This window comes from Pectinophora gossypiella, chromosome 24, assembly GCF_024362695.1.
Source record: "Pectinophora gossypiella chromosome 24, ilPecGoss1.1, whole genome shotgun sequence".
Taxonomy (NCBI): Eukaryota; Metazoa; Arthropoda; class Insecta; order Lepidoptera; family Gelechiidae; genus Pectinophora; species Pectinophora gossypiella.
The window spans coordinates 9,605,421-9,626,461 of record NC_065427.1 but is presented as its reverse complement, the minus strand read 5'-3'; the positions used below and the strand labels follow the sequence as shown (position 1 = coordinate 9,626,461).

The following is a 21,041-nucleotide window of genomic DNA, read 5'->3' as shown; positions in this document are numbered from 1 at the left end:
TGCGACGGGGTTCTAAAGTGGGTACATGATATTGCTCATGTGTGTACCTGGTGCGTGTTGCGAGTAGGACCCGTTGTCATCATGCAGCATGGCGGATATGTTGGCATCAGCCGCGTCCGCCACCACGTCGCTCAGGCACAGCTGGGAGGTCGGCGATGAGCACAGCATCGGGTCTCCTGCAATGCAATACGTATAATCAGAAATCAGAATCATTTAATCTACGTAATTATCATGGAAGGGGAAGTCCAAGAAGAGCTTACATGGAACAGATTAAAGAAAAGGTTAACGTCGTGTCTTATAGGGAAGTCAAGGAATTGGCCTTTGATAGACTGGAATGGAAAATGCTACACCGACAAGAGCGTGGCTCTTAAATTGATGATGATGATGAATTATCATGGATAAACTTGTTCTTCTTCTTATCGTGTGGGTTGTGAGGTGGAATACTAGCCTCATCAACCCTGGTGTCAGGGTTACAGGAGATAAACTTGTTGAAGGTCAATGTAACATTTTTAAATTTACGTCATTTCGCAAGGTGTTATGGCTGAGGAGAAATGACAAGAAACTGCAACAGCAACACATCTTTTATATCAATGAGGGTATAAATTACAAGTTATTTAATAACTAGAGGAACACATTCAATACCAGACATTTTTATCATTTAGGTAATCATTAATCTTATAATAAGCTTTTTTACATAAAGTAAGCTTCACATGAGCTTTAAATTTATTCTCTGACAAATTTAAAATATTATCTGGTATTTTATTGTAAAACGTAATAATAATAATAAAAAAGTTTATTTAGGTAAAATCTACGACACACATATACATTTAAAACATTAAAATATACACACATAACATTAATATTTAGTTAGAAAACATAAAGGTATATGGGTGCCGCAGTTCACCACTAAAGGCCAGGGTTCAGTGAAAATTTACCCAGAGGGCAACACTGATTTTCAACCCACGCCGATCGGAACGTATACATAACCCCAAAAAAGATGAATTTAATTTACCTAATCTAGAATTTTGAATAGCAATTTTATTGACAATAACTTAAGACCTAGAGTGAAGCTGAAGAAAATAGGAAGGGTTCTGCTATTCATCGATAGATGGCAGAACTAAAAAGTATCACTGCTGTGCCGGTCGGAGTGGGGGGGGGGGGGTGTTAGGTTACTTTCGTTACGGAATTTCTGGATTCGGTCTCCAAGCTCAAGGCCCGCGATAGAAGCTATGCAATAACTTAAAAAAGTACCAGTGGTGACGGGGTTGTGTGAGTCGTCATCCATGAGGTCTTCTATCTGCGCCAGGTTGAGCACCGCGTCGCTGTCGCCGTGCAGCAGCGCGCCTGGGGACGGGGATAGTCGCATCTGCAATGAACACACAAATGTTATTAATATATTGACATATAAAAAAAATAAAAAATACGGTCGAATTGAGAACCTCCTCCTTTCTTTGAAGTCGGTAAAAAGCCAAGCTTTTTTCAATAAGGCCGCCAGATTGTACTGTATCTATCATCATTTGTGTTTTGTTTTGTATGTTGTGTGCAATAAGGTATATTTGATTTGATTTGTTTTTTTTTTGACGTGACTTATTGTAGATTTGCCGCAGATGGCATTAACTACTTGGCCGGACAAATGGGGAGCGCTGAAGGCTCTCACCCGGTACCCGGTTATTAACATAACACACATACATAATATACAGGTTTTTAGATTTTCTACCTTACTTTACTGAAGTAAAAAAGAAAAAAAAAGAAAAAAAAAAGAGTAGAAAAATATACGAAATGAGCCATATCTCCTAAACCGTAAATTTTCGCTGAATATACATGGGGGTGGTTCTGGTAGTCAATGACTCCCTCTATCAGATTTTTCATTTTGAACCTGAACTTCTGGGCCCCCCTGTATATCAACTCACGCCTATTTCCCGCCGGGGTAAGCAGAGACTATGGACATACCCCGGACATTATATACTTTTTTTTTCCTATTTTTTTTTGACCACTTGCAATCGGTCCGAAGACCATAAGCAGGTCTGTTCCTTCATTTCATCAGTCGGGTGAGGAGCATTTGGATTCATCAATCTCAACACTCCTAACTAGAAGCCAATCCTCATTTGCACAATTGCAGAATCTGGTGTCTTTTAGGAAAGAATTTTTTTTATACTTAACAACCTCGTTTTACACAGACACTACACATTGACATTATCTAGATTTGCTACTGTGTGTGTGACGTCTGAGTGCCAACTGAAATACTTAATTCAACTGCCATGACTTACATTGGTATCTACTACTACTTACCCAACAAGCTTTTAATAATCATAATTACCTTATTTTATTTTTAAGTGTATTGTATTGTAATCATCAGTCTATATCACAAATCCACCCTACATCATGATGTGGCTAACGAGTGATATTCTATTTCATGAAACGATCGAACACATAAAGGAATGATTAATTCTAAGATCTGGCCACGACTCTCTCTCTCTTTATTTAAGAGCTGCGCTCTTGTCGGTGGAGTAGTCGCCATTACTCCATAGATAGGGCGTGTAGAACGGTGCTTGCCCAATCGCCTTCCGTTCCGCAGTACACCGACCAATTTCTCAATCGGTGATGTTCTAGCTAGAGCCCTACCAGAATCCATTTCCTCGGCCTCGAACCAGTACTGATACCGCTGCTGCCCGGCATCAGGGGTGCACATATTAAGGCCACGACATATCCATAAAAATAACGAACTCACAAATACCTTAATATCCTTGTGCGTGAACAGGGGCTCCGACGGCGGGTCGAGGCACAGGTCGGGCTCCAGGCACCCGAGAGATAGGCCTTCGTCGCGGGACAGCGGCGAACACGACCCTAGCTTGAGACCATCTGAAAAGGATTTAGGACTCAGTCCTATAAAAACAGGAATATCAGTTATTTTGTTACTAAACTCAACATACTCATCAGCACATTAACGTCCCCACTGCTGGGGCACGGGCCTTCCCTATGGATGGATAGGGAGATCGAGCCTTAAACTATCACGCGGGCTCAGTGCGGATTGGTGGTTATTAACGACTGCTAATGTACCGGGACCAACGGCTTAACGTGTCTTCCGAAACACGGAAGAGCTCGAGATGAAAACTTTTTTTTTTGTGGTCACCCATCCAATGACCGGCCTTTGCGAAAGTTGCTTAACTTCAACAAACGCAGACGGAGCGCGTTTTCCGCTGCGCCACCGAGCTCCTCAAACTCATCATAACATAACACATGACATACGCTCACGACTAATATCCCAATAGTGGTCACACCTCACCGAGCTTCCTGTTAGACCAACGTGATAGGTGAGCCGTATCGCCGTCTATAATGGTCGAGACAACTGTGTTAGTGCAGGCTTAGAATAAGGAATACTACTTAGAAAACGGCAACTCTCCGCTCCCCACCAGCGTCTGAGTAACTAGGTTTACCTCACCCCCCTCGGTCTTACTTTAGTCTTCAAGCTTATTGGCGTCAGACGACACACACACAGATGCGCGTGTACGATAACCTCAATGTGTGGTGTCTGTAAAACGAGGTGTTTTGTATGAAGTGTCCGGGCTGTGCTTATGGATTACTTTACGTACACGTTTGACCACAAACTGCAGTCTTCTTTTTCTATCGTGATATCGTGGATTACCAACCTCATCAAATCTGGTGTCAGGGTTATTATTGAGTAAAATCAGGTTCATTCATTAGCATTTTTTGGACAAAACACATAACCACAGAGAGGGTTTTGTATGAAGTGTCCAGGGTGTGTCATTGGCGCAATATTGTAGAGCCTCAGCCAGGATTCGAACCCGTGGCATTACAATGCAAGTTGTAAGTCACATTATGGACTTGAGAACCAGGGAGGATATTTACCTAAAGCATCCAAGGCTGAGAGGCACTCGTTAGAGGGCATGTCTCGCAAGAGGTCAGGAGGAGGCTCGCCCAGCTCCATGAGGGGCGGCGGCTCAGTCTTCGGGAGGACCAGCTCCTGTTGGGGAGAAAGAGTTTAAAAAAAAAGAAAAAAGTTTTTGTTTGGGAGACTTTATGGAGTTTGTTGAATGTCATTTTTCATCACTAATTTAAGAGCCACGCTTTTGTCGGTGTAGCATTCTCCATGCTACTTTTATCGAAAAAAAATAGAGTAGTAGTTTCCCTCTTGCCTTCTGCCCCGCAGTACTCTGTCTGACGCGAGCGTGATGGCGCCCAGAGTACTCTACTTCAAAACCGTACTAGGACTCCTATCCTCCGCCTGTGAATCTTCTTCTATCCTGTGGGTTGTGAGATGGATTACCAACCTCATCAGCTCTGGTGTCAGAGTTATTATTGAGCCGCCAAAGGCCCATGACATGTACTGAATAGTACTGACAGTAGCTGCCCTCTTTCAGGTACCAGGTTACGGTCCTTGTGACTTGCCCCTTCCATCCTACATTGGCGTACCGACTCTCCCTTCCCTTACAATATTGTCTACCCTTGCAATGAAATGATTAGTTTTAAGAAAATCGTAGGAGAAATAATAAAGCTTATTCTGTCATAAACAACTACTAACCGGAGCGAGTCTCGCCGGCGACGCGTGCGGCTCCGACCCGGCAGTTTCAACTCCGGAGTCGGTGTCCGTGTGAGGTGACGACCAGCCCTCGCTGCTGGACAGTGGCACACCGTGCAAGCGAGCCAGACGCTCTAGTTCCTGAAATGTTTATGGTCTTCTATCGTATGGGTTGTGAGGTGGAGTACCAACCTCATCAACCCTGGTGTCAGCGTTACTATTGAGCCGCCAAAGGCCCCTGACATGGCTCATGTAACGACTATTTACTTGCATCAGTAAGTAGCAACCGGGACCAACGTCTTAACGTGCCTTCCGAAGCATGGATCATCTTACTTTCGGACAACGGACAATCAGGTGATCAGCCTGTAATGTCCTAAGTAATCAAACTAGGGGAAGTTTTTTTTAATTAACTAAATGCATAGCTAAAACTGGGCCATCAACAACATCATCATCAAATGATGTTAATGATGACGGCTGCGGAGATCCCTAGCCTTATAAACGGGAATAAAAGCCGGACATTTGACGTTTATAAGATGATGATGATTAGAGATGCACTGGACCTGTCAAATCTTGGTGCTTATGTAACCTGAAAATTTGACAGGTCCGATTTTTACCACAATCAGCAACATCCTGCACAAAATAAATTTCAACACTCAGAACACCAATCAACACAAGTCCTCACCTGTATTCTCAACATAAGCTTCCTATTATGCAGCTCAATCTGTTTTCTTCTCTGTTCACTTTGTTTCAACCGGTTCACTTCGTCCCTCAAGCACTTGATATAGTCCACACTACTCTTCAATATCGTCCCTTTGTTTGGTCGAACGTCCCTTATCACTTCGTAAAATGGATCGTTGGTTTTGGGGAGCAGCGTCCCTAATTCTTTGATTCGGTCGTTTATATTGAACCGGCGACGACGTTCAACTGGAAATTGAGAAATTAGGTTCATTCATCAGCATTCTTTTATAAAACACACAGGGTATGGAACATACTCGACTTATATCGTGTGGGTTGTGTGGTGAATGACCAACCCCATCAACCCTAGAGTCAGAGTTATTATTGAGTCGCCAATGGCCCCTGACATAACTCATATAATGACTCCTTAACAAGCCCTCCGAAGCACGAATCATCTTACTTATGGACCATCAGCTGAACACCCTGCAATGTCCTAACCACACTATGAATCACAAAGATTTCGTGGTATGTCGCCACCAAGATTGGAGTTGACCATAGAAGCAGTTACCCTGGTGATGCTACTCACTCATATTATGGTTATCCTTCTTCTGGCGGTCTTTGGCGATGGCTTCAGTGAGTCCTGCGCAGTCGCCGGCCACGGAGCTGGCGGCCGACGGCGGACCCGACGAGGACACGCCCGCACTGCTGTCCAGGGACAGGATGTCTTCCAGGAACTCGTCCGCCTGGAAGGAGAATGGAGAACTTATAAGTCGCAGTGTTACAATGCACAAAACAAGGCATGCATAGCTTCAAAATACAAAGGTAAAAGCACACGCCGGGCAAACAAAAATTTAATTATTATCGTGTGTTCTTAACAACTTATGGCTAAAATATATTAAAGTGGCCCCCATTGTGAGCCTACACCATATATACCACCACCAAAACCATATATATAGCGCATCGTGTGCACTGCTGTTGTAATTCTATGGCTACAACTTGATTTCATGTGGTTTTGTCCGCCCGGTGATTACAGGCGTGAGCTTATGTTATGCTATGCTATGTTATGCTATACCTCAGAATGCGTGGCAGGCACGGAGCAGAGATTGGGGCTGTACTGGCTGCAGGACGCGCGCTCCGGCGATGAGGAGCGCGCGCGCAGCTCGGGAGCCGATTGCGGCGCGCCGCGGGATTGGTTCACCTGGAACAATAAGGGTCATTGGCTTAGAAAGGGTTGCTAGATTCATTTTTTGTTTTTTTTTTTCCTTTAATTTTATTATAATATGCCACCCTCTGAGTATTCACAGATTTGTGTTTAAAGACAAAGGTTTGCGACTGACAATCCACGTTTAACAAATATTTCTACAAGTTTGTACATTGCCCTGGCTGCTTCCGACCTGGGGGCCGCTAGGACACTGTTACAGAACCCTACTTCACCATTATAGTGAAACGGAAACATAAATCATTTTTTGGTTATTAGATGCCATTCCGCGTGCGCTCGCTTACTCCTTAATAGCTTAAATAGACTTAAGTGCCACTAAACTAAGACCGGGGGTGAGGTAAACCGACCTCAGCCGCTGGTGGGGAGCGGACAGTGGCAGTATTCCTTATTCTATGGTGATACTAACCTGTGTCTGTGGTTGGAAAGATTCGCTGAGGTACTGCCGCACTTGGTTCTTCTGCTTCTGTATCACGTGATACCTGGTGGGATTCTCCAGAACTGTTCGCACCTGGAAACACATTTTTTACATTTTTACTAAAAGACCGAAAAAGACCATTGAAATTTAAACTGGAGATCTCAAAGGGATACATCGAAGCAATTCATCTAAGTAGCAATATTGCAATTTCACATTTGCGCGTATAAAAGTAAGTGCGAAATGTCAACGAATGTCAAATAGCAATATTGTTATTTTTTGAGGTATTCATTCAATGTTGCCTTTTGGGGGGGTTTCCCCCAGAGGGGTTATCCCAGTTGCAAAACATTGTGACAATTGACACTCCCCTTATGTGGAATTTTACCCAACTGCAGAATAAAGTATAAAACGTCTGCCAAGATAAAAACTAAGCTACCCGAACTTTAGGGCTTTTGAAATCAGCGCAAAGTCTCTATTCATTTTCTCCATTAATTACTTTCACTCGTATTCTAAGATGTTAACTCGAACCTCGACTCCGTTCACAGTTGAGGCGACTTCAAGATCTTTCTCGAACTCAGCTCAAAATCGGTATTCTTAGGGTGGTATTAACAAACTAATCTCAGCTGAGACTGCCCTCAAGATCATGCTTAAGTCCCTGTTTTTCTATAACTGTCACATTGACATGATTTTGAGGGCAGTCTCAAAGCTGAGACTGCCCTCAAGATCATGCTCAAGTCCCTGTTTTTCTATAAGAACTATCACATTGACATGATTTTGAAGGCAGTCTCAAAGCTGAGATTAGTTTACTAATACCACGCTTAGGGTGGTGAGATTAGTTTACTAATACCACGCTTAGGGTGGTATTAATAAACTAATCTCAGCTTTGAGACTGCCCTCAAGATCATGCTCAAGTCCCTGTTTTTCTATAACTGTCACATTGACATGATCTTGAGGGCAGTCTCAAAGCTGAGATTAGTTTATTAATACCACGATTAGACGGCGCGTCAACCTCCTACCTCGAGTTTACTCCAGTAAGGCAAGACGCCATTTTCAGTATGGCAGTATGATATGGTCGACTCCAGTGAGTACAGTCCTCAAGTCGAGGACGTAAATGTCAAGTTAAATACCAAAATGCTCAGCTGAGGCTGAGTGGAGGAAGAAACCTTAGAACACAGTTATATCTATGCCCACCAGTGGACAGTGGGTGACGTACCTGTAGCACCTGTGGCGGCAGTTCCACGTGTGGCGTGATCCGCGGCACTTCCGATGGAGATGACTTCTTCTTCTCCTCGCCATGTTCTTTGGAGTTCCCTGCTTGTTGTGCCTGGGCAGAGAAAAAACAAAATATTAGGAGGTTTTTGTACCATGGCAGACCAGTTGGTAGAACGCTTGCCTCTCACTTTGAGGTCGCAGGCCTAAACCAATGATAGCCGAATTTATTTTCGAATTCATGTTTGGATCATAAATGATTATTACGTGCTCAGCGGTGAAGGTAAACATCCTGAGGAAACCCACATTCCCGAGAAATGCATTTTCAGAGGTATGTGACCTAACGTGTATTGGACTGGCTTTCCCTTCGCGAATTGGAAGGTCAGACAGGCAGTTGCTTCTGTTAAAAACCGGACCTGTCAAATCTTCAGGTTAGGTAAGCGGACCCCGTGAGAAACGGGATAATGCTAGGGAGATGATGGCATTGTCTTCCCCTCAGCCTTGCAAAATCTGTGTGTGGATCTTGAATTATGTCATGTAGTAGCACCTTTGAGCAATTTATATTCGAAATACGATTTTTTTTTGGATGAAAACCAAAAACTGTACGAAATACTTTCAAAACGGAACGTGATCAACTTTAATTAAATCGTTTTTGGAAGAAGTGCAAAACTCTGAACGGATTATTTTTCAAAGGACATTCTGTGCACTTTTTGAATGTCAATAGGGTCAAGAGTGTGTCGGACACGAGAATAATAGAGTCCAGTTGCCGGTATGACTGGCCAACTACGCTGATGTAAGTATATAGTCGTTACATGAGCCATGTCAGGTCCAGTGGTTGAGCGTTGGGCTCACGATCCGGAGGTCCTGGGTTCGAATCCCGGTGGGGACATACTACAAAAATCGCTTTGTGATCCCTAGTTTGGTTAGACCATTACAGGCTGATCACCTGATTGTCCGAAAGTACGACGATCCGTGCTTCGGAAGGCACGTTAAGCCGTTGGTCACGATTACTACTTACTGATGTAAGTACGTAGTCGTTACATGAGCCATGTCAGGGGCCTATGACGGCTCAATAGTAACCCTGATACCAGGGTTGATGATGTTGGTGATCCACCTTACAACCCACACGATAGAAGAAGAAACTGTCCAAAAGGGCACCCTCAGGCTTGTTGTCTCGAATTTTGTACCGGGTGAGAGCCTTCAGCGCTCCCCATTTGTCCGGCCTAGTAGTTAATGTCATTTGTGGCAAATGTGCAATATGTTATGGCAAAAAAGAAACAACAGCAAGACTGTTAACAAGAGTGAGCCACAACATGCAATCTGACAATTTGCAGCTAGGTACAGTCATGAGTAATATAATGTACCCACTTTAGGACTCTGTCGCACTAACACATTTGACATTTAGTGAGACTTACAGTTCAGTTTGTCTAAAAAGTTAATGTGACATGGTACCAAAGTGTATACATAGTAATGCTCGTGACCGTACATTTCGTCGGTGGCTTTGCAAACTGACGTATCTGCATTTTTTTGCTAAAATAATTTGAGTCTTATTGACAATAGCAAAGGGTGGAAATCAGATTCGCCAAAAATGTCAGATGCGTCGGTTAGCGACGTCGGCGACGATTGGAGACGAAGTCCTAAAGACAAACTACGATGAATTGTGTGGTGAGAAGTCAATCTGGTGGGACTGGTATATTCAGTACACAAGAATAACCCTTTGTCGGTTTCTACGACAACAAAATACGAATTAAACATCATGCAAACTAGTGACAGACATACACTCAATCAAACTGGTTATATATTTACATACTTACTATTCCATACAATCGATTGCACAAATATAAACCGGTATGTTAATATGATTGTTTTACTATAGGTACACATTTGTCTTATTATTAAGGTATTTTTTATAAGGTTAATGACTGTACAGAAGATAGGAATGCATGGGACCACTTATTTTCCTCAGTAAGTGTCATCATCATCAGCCCATTAACGTCCCCACTGCTGGGGCACGGGCCTTCCCTATGGATGGATAGGGAGATCGGGCCTTAAACCATCACGCGGGCCCAGTGCCAATCGATGGTTATTAACTACTGCTAATGCAGCCGGGACCAACGGCTTAACGTGCCTTCCGAAGCACGAAGGAGCTCGAGATGAAAACTTTTTTTTGTGGTCACCCATCCTATGACCGGCCTTAGCGAAAGTTGCTTAACTTCAACGATCGCAGACCGAGCGCGTTAACCGCTGCGCCACCGAGCTCTTCTATAAGTGTATATGTATGTAATTTTGATTATAAATAAATAATAAAAAAGTAGTTACCAGGACCAACGGCTTAACCTACCTTCCGAAACACGGATCATCTTACTTTCGGACAATCAGGTGATCAGCCTGTAATGTCCTAACCAAACTAGGGATCATACAGTGATTTTTGTGATATGCCCCACCGGGATTCGAACCGACCTCCGGATCGTGGACCCAACACTCAAACACTGGATGAACTGGAGGAAACAGAGGCCGTTAATAAATGAACGAAAAGTTTTATATAAAGCTCACCTGTAAAGATTCCCTGCGCAATTGCTCTTGCGCATGTTCTCGCATCAACTGTTGCTTGAGCTGCGTACGCGACGTCGGGGTCAGCGTCTTGAATGTAGGCGGGCTGCAACAATAGAGATACATGAGTTAGACTGATTTGTACATACATACAAACTTGTACAATGTATTGACATGATTTTATAAGTGGTGAAAGTTGAAGGGATGGAAAGTGACATAGGCTATCTTTTGTCTCTTTCCAACCCCCCCCACTTCCCTAAAATGGGGGGTAGAAGTTTGTATGGAGCATTCCGAAATTTTCAAGGTAGAAAGGTAAAAATTGGTATGTGTGGTGTCTTTTGCGACCTTTCCAAAGCCTTCGATTGCGTTTGTCATGATATCTTGATCGCGAAACTTCGTCACTATGGAATAACTGATAATGCCATCGCTCTTTTGGAGTCATACCTTAGTGGCCGCGTTCAGAGGGTTGATGTGCATGGCTGCAGATCGTGTGGATCTAACGTCACTATAGGCGTCCCGCAGGGCTCAATTCTAGGTCCATTTCTATTCCTAGTTTACATAAACGACCTACCTAGTCTTGTAAAACATGAGGTGGTGCTGTTTGCAAATGATACCTCCTTACTTTTTAAAGTAAAGAGACGACAAGATTCCTTTGACGATGTAAACAACGCCATTTCAGAGGTAGTGGATTGGTTTACTGTAAACAACCTGCTACTTAATGAAAATAAAACAAAATATGTTTATTTTACGTTATCGAATGTTAGTAGGCCCCTCGATTCTATTATTGTAAAAAATAAGGAATTGGACCTCACGGATACTGCTGTATTTTTGGGAATTACTTTGGACGCTAAGTTGCAATGGAGTCCTCATATTGATAAGTTGTCCAAAAGGCTCAGCTCAGCAGCATTCGCGGTCAAAAAAATTCGTTTAATAACCGATGTAGAAACCGCGCGATTAGTTTATTTTGCCTACTTCCACAGTCTAATGTCGTACGGCATCTTGCTGTGGGGTCATGCTGCAGATATGAACAGCATTTTTGTTCTGCAAAAGCGAGCCATTCGGGCGATTTACAAATTGGGACCCAAGATGTCACTTAGAAATAAATTTAAAGAAATTAATATTTTAACTTTGGCATCACAATATATCTTTGAAAACTTAATATATGTAAAAAAACATATAGGATTATTTGCAAAAAATAGCGATCGGCACATTGTTAATACCAGGAATAAAAATAAACTTGCTTTACAAGTCAGTCGATTACATAAGATTACTAAATCTTTTAAGGGGCAATGTATACGTTTTTACAATAAGATTCCCATTGACATTCAGAATTTGCCTTTCAACTGTTTTAAGACAGTAGTTAAACAAAAACTTTACAAAAAAGGTTATTATAAAGTTAGTGATTATTTAGAAGATATGAATGCATGGGATTAACTGTCTGAGAACTGATATTAGGCAGCTAAATTACTCAATTGTATACCAATATTTTATGTTTTATGTTTATTTTTATTTTTTTAAAGAACGTCTAGGGCCCTGTGCCGAGGTTTTTCTTGCAGCTTCTTTTCCCCGGCTATACAGGTTGTGAGAAGCTGCAGTAGTTTTAGGCGGATGAGACGTTCGTTATGTAAAATTGACGATTCAAAGTGTAACTATGTTACCTACTGAATAAAGATATTTTTGAATTTGAATTTGTGGATTATTTGTGACTAAAAATAATCGTGCATATTTTTTTTTGAAATCTCTTCAAAGAGGGGGTGTTTTATATGGGACTTTTCACATTTGTCAAGGTAGGAAGCTAAAAATTGGTAAATTTAATGCGAGCAAAGCCGCGGGCAAAAGCGACTAGGTCTTCTTCTTCTATCGTGTGGGTTGTGAGGCGGAGTACCAACCTCATCAACCCTGGTGTCAGGGTTACTATTGAGCCGCCAAAGGCCCCTGACATGTCTCATGTATCGACTACTTACTTACATCAGTAAGTAGTAACCGGGACCAACGGCTTAACACGGCTTCCGAAGCGCGGACCATCTTACTTTCGGACAATCAGGTGATCAGCCTGTAATGTCCTTACCAAACTAGGGACCACAAAGTAATTTTTGTGATATATCCCCACCAGAAATCGAACCCAGGACCACCGGAACGTGAGCCCAACGCTCAGGCATTGGTCCACAGAGGTCGTAGCGACTGGGTAATAAAAAGTATGCGTGTCCGAGCCACGCATACCCAGTGGGCCTTGACCGCTAATATGAACAAGCGGACAAGACATACGAGTTGTGTGTGATATAACTTGATCATTTAATGTGTATGGGTGTGTTAGTACCATTGACAGTGCGAGAAATTTCGATTACTATGGGTTCAACTGATCACCAACATCGTGAGGAAACCCACATTCCCGAGTAATGCATTTTCGGAGGTATATGACCTAACTTGTATGGGCTGGCTTTTCCTACGCGAGTTGGAAGGTCAGACAGTCGCTTCTGTAAAAAACCGGACCTGTCAAATCTTCAGGTTAGGTAAGCGGATCATGTGAAAAGCGGGATAATAGGTTCATCTGATGTGCTTGGGTACGTTCGTGGCAGTAAAAAGACGCAAAAGGTCCATCTTAGGCCTCGTCAATACCTTCGGGGAAGTTTGGGAGTAACGGCCTCTGTGGTCCAGTGGTTGATCGTTGGGCTCACGATCCTTAGGTCCTGGGTTCGAATCCCGATGGGGACATACTACAAAAATCACTTTGTGATCCCTAGTTTGATTAGGACATTACAGGCTGATCACCTGATTGTCCGAAAGTAAGACGATCCGTGCTTCGGAAGGCACGTTAAGCCGTTGGTCACGGTTACTACTTACTGATGTAAGTACGTAGTCGTTAGGTACATGAGTCAGGGGCCTTTGGCGGCTCAATAGTAATTTTGACACCAGGGTTGATGAGGTTGGTAATAACAACCCACACGATAGAAGAAGAGAAGTCTGGGGCCAAGCGCAAACCCATCAAACGTACGAAAAGAAAAAACCGAAACATATCAATCAAAATGCGCGTCGAACACACTCAATGTCATTCGTGTCAGTATGAGATCTATGTAACAATCAAACATGTGTATGATATCAAGAGATCTTTTCCTATGATAACTCTTATCTGCTATAGTTAAGATATAACGTACTTGAAGTCGCCCAATTGAAAGACCGTTATTTGTACTTGGCCTACATATTATTTTATTAGATCTTCTTCTGATCGTGTGGGTTGTGAGGTGGAGTACCAACCTCATCAACCCTGGTGTCAGGGTTAGTATTGAGCTTACTGGTGTAAGTACGTAGTCGTTATTTGAGTCACCTCAGGGGCCTTCGGCGGCTCATTAATAATCCTGACACCAGTGTTGATGAGGTTGGTATTCCACCTCACAACCCACACGATAAGAAGAGATCTTTATGTACATACATACATAAACTCACGCCTATTTCCCACCGGGGTAAGCAGAGACTATAGAATTCCATTTGCTTCGATCCTGACACACTTCTCTTGCTTCCTCCACATTCATCAACCGCTTCATACACGCACGCCGGTTCAGAGTAGATCGTATTGAACCTTTTCTAAGAACATCTCCAATTTGGTCATCGTAAGTCCTTCTCGGTCTTCCTCTGCCAGCCCTACCATCAACTTTCGCTTTACATACCGCTTTTGCAATCCTATTATCCTTCAATCCTATTATAAATTATTTAAATTAAAGATATACTTTTGCAATTTATACATTTGAACATTATAGATATGCTTAGGTAAAGTCAATTTCGGTATTTTTAATTATGGGTTCTAATCTCTCTCTCTATTTAAGAGCTGCGCTCTTGTCGGTGGAGTAACCGCCATTCCTCTCTTCTTCCCGCCAAAACCTTCACCTCCCGATACGACACGACCTGCACCTTATCTTTTCTTTGGGTTCTAATATAGTCCCATTTTTACCACTGTCACTGTCGATTGTCGTAATCCTTTGCAACTTGACGTAGGCCCCTGGATTGAGCTTGTGAATGTATGTATGTTGTCCAACAAAAAAGTGTACTTTACCCAATAACAAGCCAAAAGTCGACTTAATTAAACTGGGGGGTTAAAATGGCCACATTGAAGCAATTCATCTAAAAAAGCAATATTGGAATTCGACATTAGCGCATAAACAAATGTCAAATAGCAATATTGCTTCTTTAGATGAATTGCTTCGATGTGGCCATTTTAACCCCCCTGTTGTGTTGATTTTAAAGTTTTACCAATTGACCTTCGAGTCATGTCGCGTAACTTTCAAAATTCGACATTTCTCCGCACGCACAGAGAATCGATAAGTTGTTTTGCAATGTTGCGAATTATTGTGGCACGTCCTAAATAATATGGAGGTTGTAGAGCTGGGTAGGATTAGAGGACGAAGCATAAGATATTCTTCTATCGTGTGGGTTGTGAGGTGGAGTACCAACCTCATCAATCCTGGTGTCAAGGTTACTATTGAGCCGCCAAAGGCCCCTGACATGGTTCATGTAACGATTACTTACTTACATCAGTAAGTAGCAACCGGGACCAACGGCTTAACGTGCTTTCCGAAGCACGGATCATCTTACTACAGATAAGATACAATACAATAAATCTATGCTGCACACAAAAGAAACGAGGGGAGTGGTATTCTTTGTCGTCTTCTGTATATCCGAATGCATATAACCCGGGTGCTTTCAAGGCCAGAGTGCACAGGCACCTTCTGGGCGAGCTTATTCTTAGGCCTCGTCAATGACTTCGGGCAAATCTGGGGCCAAGAGCGAACCAAAAAAGGAACACATCACATAAGCATTTACAGACATAACAGGTCAAAGATAAATTATGAAATTTTGATTAAGTACTAAATAAAGACATATCTAAAGGTGACAAAAAACATTTTATTTATGACTTTAAATAAAAAAAAGAAGAAATCTTCAGGTTAGGTAAGCGGGATAATACTATAATGCTAGGGGTTATCATCCCCCATCCATAAAGTAAAAATAATAATAATAAATGCGACATTTTGTCAATTTTCTATGACGTCACAGGTTGCTTTTTCATACAAATTCCATAGCAATTTCGTGTTTTAACGTTTAGTAAAAAGTAACTGATTTGACTAGTTGGAAACTAGCCTATTCTACTATAAGTCACCACTCCTGTTCACTCCAAGGGCCTTCTATTTTAGGTCGGCGAGTGTGAGGGTAAGAGAGCAACTCGCTCCTCTAACTCTTCCTTCATCAATGCCCAACAATTTTGCGTGCCAGCACTCTAGAGGGTATTTGGACGCCCCACGTCTTTCATTACCGCATAATGTGTTATTTACTAGCGCAAGATGGCCGCTTTAGTGACAAATATCCGTGATTTGTTTGTCAATGAACATTATAGGTAACCTGACCGTAATCCCTTATGAGGTGAGCAGAGCCTTTAGTAATCATAAGATAACTTGCAGCCACTTTTCACAAGTTCTCAGATGAATATAACAAGCCGTACGGTGACATATGATCAGCTGATGTAATAGTCAACATGCTATAAAGGACACAACGCCTCTGTCGGGTTTTACGACATGCCCGGGATAATAAGCAGTTGAACGCAGTCCAGCTTAGAAGCATAGAATATAGAATTACTCTACGTATAGAACGGCAATTCTCTGCTGCCCACCAGAGGCTGAGCTAGGTTTACCTCAACCCTTCATCGAAAGTAAGATGATCCGTGCTTCGGAAGTCACGTTAAGCCTTTAGTCCCGGTTATTACTTACTGATGTAAACTAGGGATCACAAAGTGACTTATGTGATATGCCCCCACCGGGATTCGTACCCACGCGTATCCCGGTGGATTAAAAAGCATACAATTAAAACACATACCTTTGAAATGGCTCTCCTATGTTTGTCATATTGGTTTGTTCATAATATAAACTAACAATCAATTCATATAAATATTCATTTCATCAACATTTTATAATTATGGGTTTTTCTAGTTGTGGTTTATAAAATTATGGATTTTCATAATTATGCCAAGTAATTCTTCCTAAAATTAAGAGCTGACAGTCATACGTCCCTTTCCTTTTCGGTGGGTAAGAAAATGACATGTATAACTTAATGTAAAATTAGGAGGTGTCTGTCTGCGTAGACGCAGCGACAGTAGCGGCGCGGGACATCGTGAAACGGACGAGATTTGAAACTTAGTTCATCTTTTTACCGACTTCAAAAAAGGAGGAGGTTCTCAATTCGACCGTATATTTTTTTTTGCTCTTCGTTTTGTAACACTGTTCAAGTTACCATACCAATCCGCATTAAACCGGTGTTATGAAGTATGTGATGGCACTTATTCTTATGACCTTGAAGGATCCGTAACATTGTTGTCTAAGAAATGTGAACTTCAATATTTACTGTATTTTTATGTCTGCATTGTTGTGTATTATATTATTTTCCAATTGTCTACACGTGAATTGTATTGTCACGGTCCTGTGGTATTCCGGCATGCTTCTCAATCGGTGATGGCGGTTCGAACCCCGGCACCGGCAAGGTGTATTTTTCACTAACACAGTTGGCTCGACCATTAAAGGCGATACGGCTCGCCACCTATCACGTTGGTCTAATAGCTCGGTGAGTTGTGGGTACTTAGTTCATCTTGCGATGGCTTCGTCATCTGACTACCCCAATTGGGATACAGTCGTGAGTTTATGTTATGTTATTCTTTCGTTTTTATTTTATTGAACTTACTATTGTACCTGTTCATATGCTCGTAAGGTTCAAGGGTTCGAATCCCGGTGGGGATATAAAACGACATTTTAAAAGCTCGATGGGGTGTGGGTACTTAGTTCATCTTCCGATGGACGTACCTTAGAAACGCTAATATTAAATATCATGTTTAAAGGGCGTTGATTTTACTATTTTAGACATAACATAACATAAACAGCCTATATACGTCCCACTACTGAGCACAGGCCTCCCCTCAATCAACCGGAGGGGGTATGGAACATACTCCACCACGCTGCTCCACTGCGGGTTGGTGTGGAGGTGTTTTTACGGCTATTAGCCGGGACTAACGGCTTAACGGTGATTCGACGAGACGGAAAAATCCACTTGATATCAACTCAGAATCATGGTCTGAATCATCCCTCAAAGTTTTCGTTACGATGTCACTAACACCCTGCATAACTTTATAAATCAAAACAGACGTAATCTCTTTCAACTCTACGTAGGTATATAATAAGAGACATGACTATATAGTATTAGTACAGGCTCGCGTGACGACCGACCTGCGCCGGCGCCACAAGGCTAGTGACGTCACACTATTATTTGAACATTATCTCCGCTTCTTCTCTCGTAGCATAGTGAAGTCTTCAGGTTACTATGCCATGTTACGTCTAATCTACGTGGCTTTTATCAGATTGTATGCTTATGTACGTAGATAATTACAACTATAGTATACCTAGTACAGTCATGAGCAATATAATGTACCCACTTTAGGACTCTGTCGCACTAACATATTTAACAATTAGTGAGACTTACAATTCCATTTGTCAAAAAAGTAAATGTGACATGGTACCAAAGTGTATACATATTAATGCTCGTGACCGTACCTAACATAACATAAGCGGGAACTGAAATGGTAATAGAGAACGGAATGAATGAGTAGCTTAGACTAAGATTAGGTTTATAGAATCTTTATTTCTTATTAAAGACTTACAGTCACTTACATAAGAAATACTTACTTAATAATAATCATGCTTACGATGCTATACAGAAACAAAGTTATAGAATGCTCTAAATATAAATATTTTGTATTATATAATGGGAAAGTTTGGCCTTAAATGATCGATCTGAGTCAATACGTTTTATATCGGACGGTAGTCGGTTATAAAGTTCTGCTCCCTCGTATGTAAACATTCCCTTACCGTAGTTTGTTCGTATCTTTGGCAATACGATATAGCTTGCGCGTCGTGTTATAGTTATACGCTTACTAATATGTTTTGTTTGCGTGAGAGAGATTGATGTGTGTATTTTTTTGTTAAGTACTTTCCGAATGAGAATACAGTGTGATAAGTATATAATTGGTTGATGCTCATAAGACCTGTTTCATTATACAATTTAGATGAAGTTGTAAGGTAAGGATAGTGGAACAAAATGTTTAATATTTTGTTTTGACTAACTTGTAACTCTTGTATTCTTGTAAGATTAAGAATAAAATGTAAAGTGTGTTATATACCCAAAAAAAAAACTAACGTCAGACGTATAAGGAAAAGAAACATAACTCACGATCAAATCGCAATTGGGGTAATCAGAGATACATCCATCGCGAGATGAACTAAGTACCTAGACTTCATCGAGATTTCTGTTAGACCAACGTGACTTAGTACGTAACAGAAAGAAGGATTTATTCAACGTAATTATCTTGGATAAACTTGTTGAATTTTATTTGACCAATGTAACATTTCGCAAGGTGTTATGGCTGAGGGGAAGAAGTGATGAGAAACTGCAACAGCAACACATCTTTTAAATCAATGAGGGTATACATTACAAGTTATTTAATAACTAGGTCAGAGAGAATATTAAGTAACAATAAAATATATGCATAAATTCACACCCGTGATTCCTAAAGGGGTGGGCAGAGCCACAAGCAATGAAAGACTTGCAGCCACTGTCGATACGCAGTCGTAAGATGGATATGATGAACCTTATGGTGACAAGGAATCAGACTATCGCCCATATTAATTGTACATCATGTTAGAAAGGACAGAATCTCTTGGTCGAAGTTATGACATGCCCGGGAAGACCGGGAAAACAGCTGAACGTGTTCTATGTTTTTTATTCGCTTCCAGTCCAACATCGAAGCTACTGATATCCATTGACATGTCATCTTATAAAAAGCCTATTTCGAAGTGTAAGAAGAAAGAAAGATCGAAAAAATGTGAACTCTTTTAACCATACTCCTCAAACATACTCCAAATCGAAGTGTACAGCGATCTCAAAATCAAATTTAAAATATACATTTAAATGATTTTCCTCCAAGCCACTTGTAGAACACAATAGCCTGTCAAAGACATACTTAAAACTGAATGACACAAAACTAATATACGTCTTTGCAGCTGACAATTAACATAAGTGTGATAATTAAAGAAGACAGGTTTCATTAAAATTTACTTATTGAACTGAAACCGATTATTAGAAGTGTTGAACTGAGAAAGATACTTGACTTGAATAAAGCGTTTGACTGGATTCACAACAGCGATTTAACGAAGAAAATATAATATACACAAAAACCTAGCAAATAATAAATAATTAAGGGCAAAATAAGACGGTTTTTATTAAAATTGAGTATTAATTTAAGTATTTATTTAAAATCTTAACAAAGCGCTGTCATAATGTAGCGCAAGGGCGATTATTAGGTCCATTATTTTATAAAATGTTTAGTTAATCAAAGAATACAATATTTGAAAAGTATTTAGACAATGATGAAATAATTTTCTAAAATACTTACGAAATCAAGTTCACTGTTATAATACGTTTTACTACAAACCAAAAATGTGTCAATATCTATTGTGTGTGTAACGTAATTGTCTGTCGAATAACTAAACTTCTAGTACTCACTACACACTACACTTTGCGATGTAATGTGTTCAATATAGTAACTAGTTCCTATACCATTTTACATTGTTTTAACACCACCACCACCACCATTTTAGTCTAGACTACAAAAATGCAAACTCATTTTCGTGATTCCTAAAGGGCTGAGCAGTGCAACATAAGAAAACTTGCCCGTACTTTTGATAAGAAATCATTAACATGGTATGGTAACAGGACTGACAGGTAATCAAACCCATTGCCTATATAGTAGTTTGATTCGACCCCTGGGCTTCGGACCCTCGGGTTTTACGACACGTCCTGGAAGACAAGCATCTGAACGCGTTTAATTTTTCTTTCGGAAAGGATGGCGTGAAAGAGAGGAGGCCTATACCCAGCAGTGGGTGGATACAGGCTGAGTAGATAGATTGATAGAACAGTACAGAAATTCTTATTGTGAAATTAGGACTCTTATTCACTTTAGGACGGTCGAAATGTAGTAACTTACATTATTAGTAGAGTCTAGACTGCAGATAAAACAAAACAAAATACTGTTTTATCGGATAGATTACTTTCGCTACCAGCTAGTATTTTTCCTTTAGACTTAAAATACCTTGCCTTTGAGATAAGATATTGAGGCGCCTAATGCGTATAAAAATTATCAGTAGGTATTATATCATTGCGACAAATTATTATGCCTATAGTGATTATCAGAATTATGTGCTATAAAATCAATCAGATTTTAGGGTTTCCCACGATTTTTCGTATTTTTTATGTTTGTTTTTTTTATTGCGTTGAATATAGTTCGCTTCCACGTGGATTCTCTATTACTTTAATACATTCATTTGTACTTTGGATATTCGGTTATCAATCATGAAGTT

At 41.0% G+C, this 21,041-nt stretch overlaps 1 protein-coding gene across 5 annotated transcripts in view; it reads right to left on the bottom strand.

The window, feature by feature from the left end:
- Window positions 1-21,041, bottom strand: part of LOC126377730 (transcription factor EB) — a 146,019-nt gene that overhangs the window by 6,219 nt on the left and 118,759 nt on the right. For all 5 annotated transcript variants that reach the window (XM_050025532.1, XM_050025535.1, XM_050025533.1 and 2 more), the window contains 11 exons: window positions 10,606-10,708; window positions 8,057-8,167; window positions 6,838-6,939; window positions 6,285-6,410; window positions 5,799-5,955; window positions 5,220-5,461; window positions 4,541-4,678; window positions 3,868-3,982; window positions 2,735-2,883; window positions 1,252-1,366; window positions 48-176 (listed from right to left, as the gene is read on the bottom strand). In XM_050025532.1, coding sequence (XP_049881489.1) covers window positions 48-176; window positions 1,252-1,366; window positions 2,735-2,883; window positions 3,868-3,982; window positions 4,541-4,678; window positions 5,220-5,461; window positions 5,799-5,955; window positions 6,285-6,410; window positions 6,838-6,939; window positions 8,057-8,167; window positions 10,606-10,708 — 1,487 coding nt within the window. The remainder of the gene's footprint in view (window positions 1-47; window positions 177-1,251; window positions 1,367-2,734; window positions 2,884-3,867; window positions 3,983-4,540; window positions 4,679-5,219; window positions 5,462-5,798; window positions 5,956-6,284; window positions 6,411-6,837; window positions 6,940-8,056; window positions 8,168-10,605; window positions 10,709-21,041) is intronic.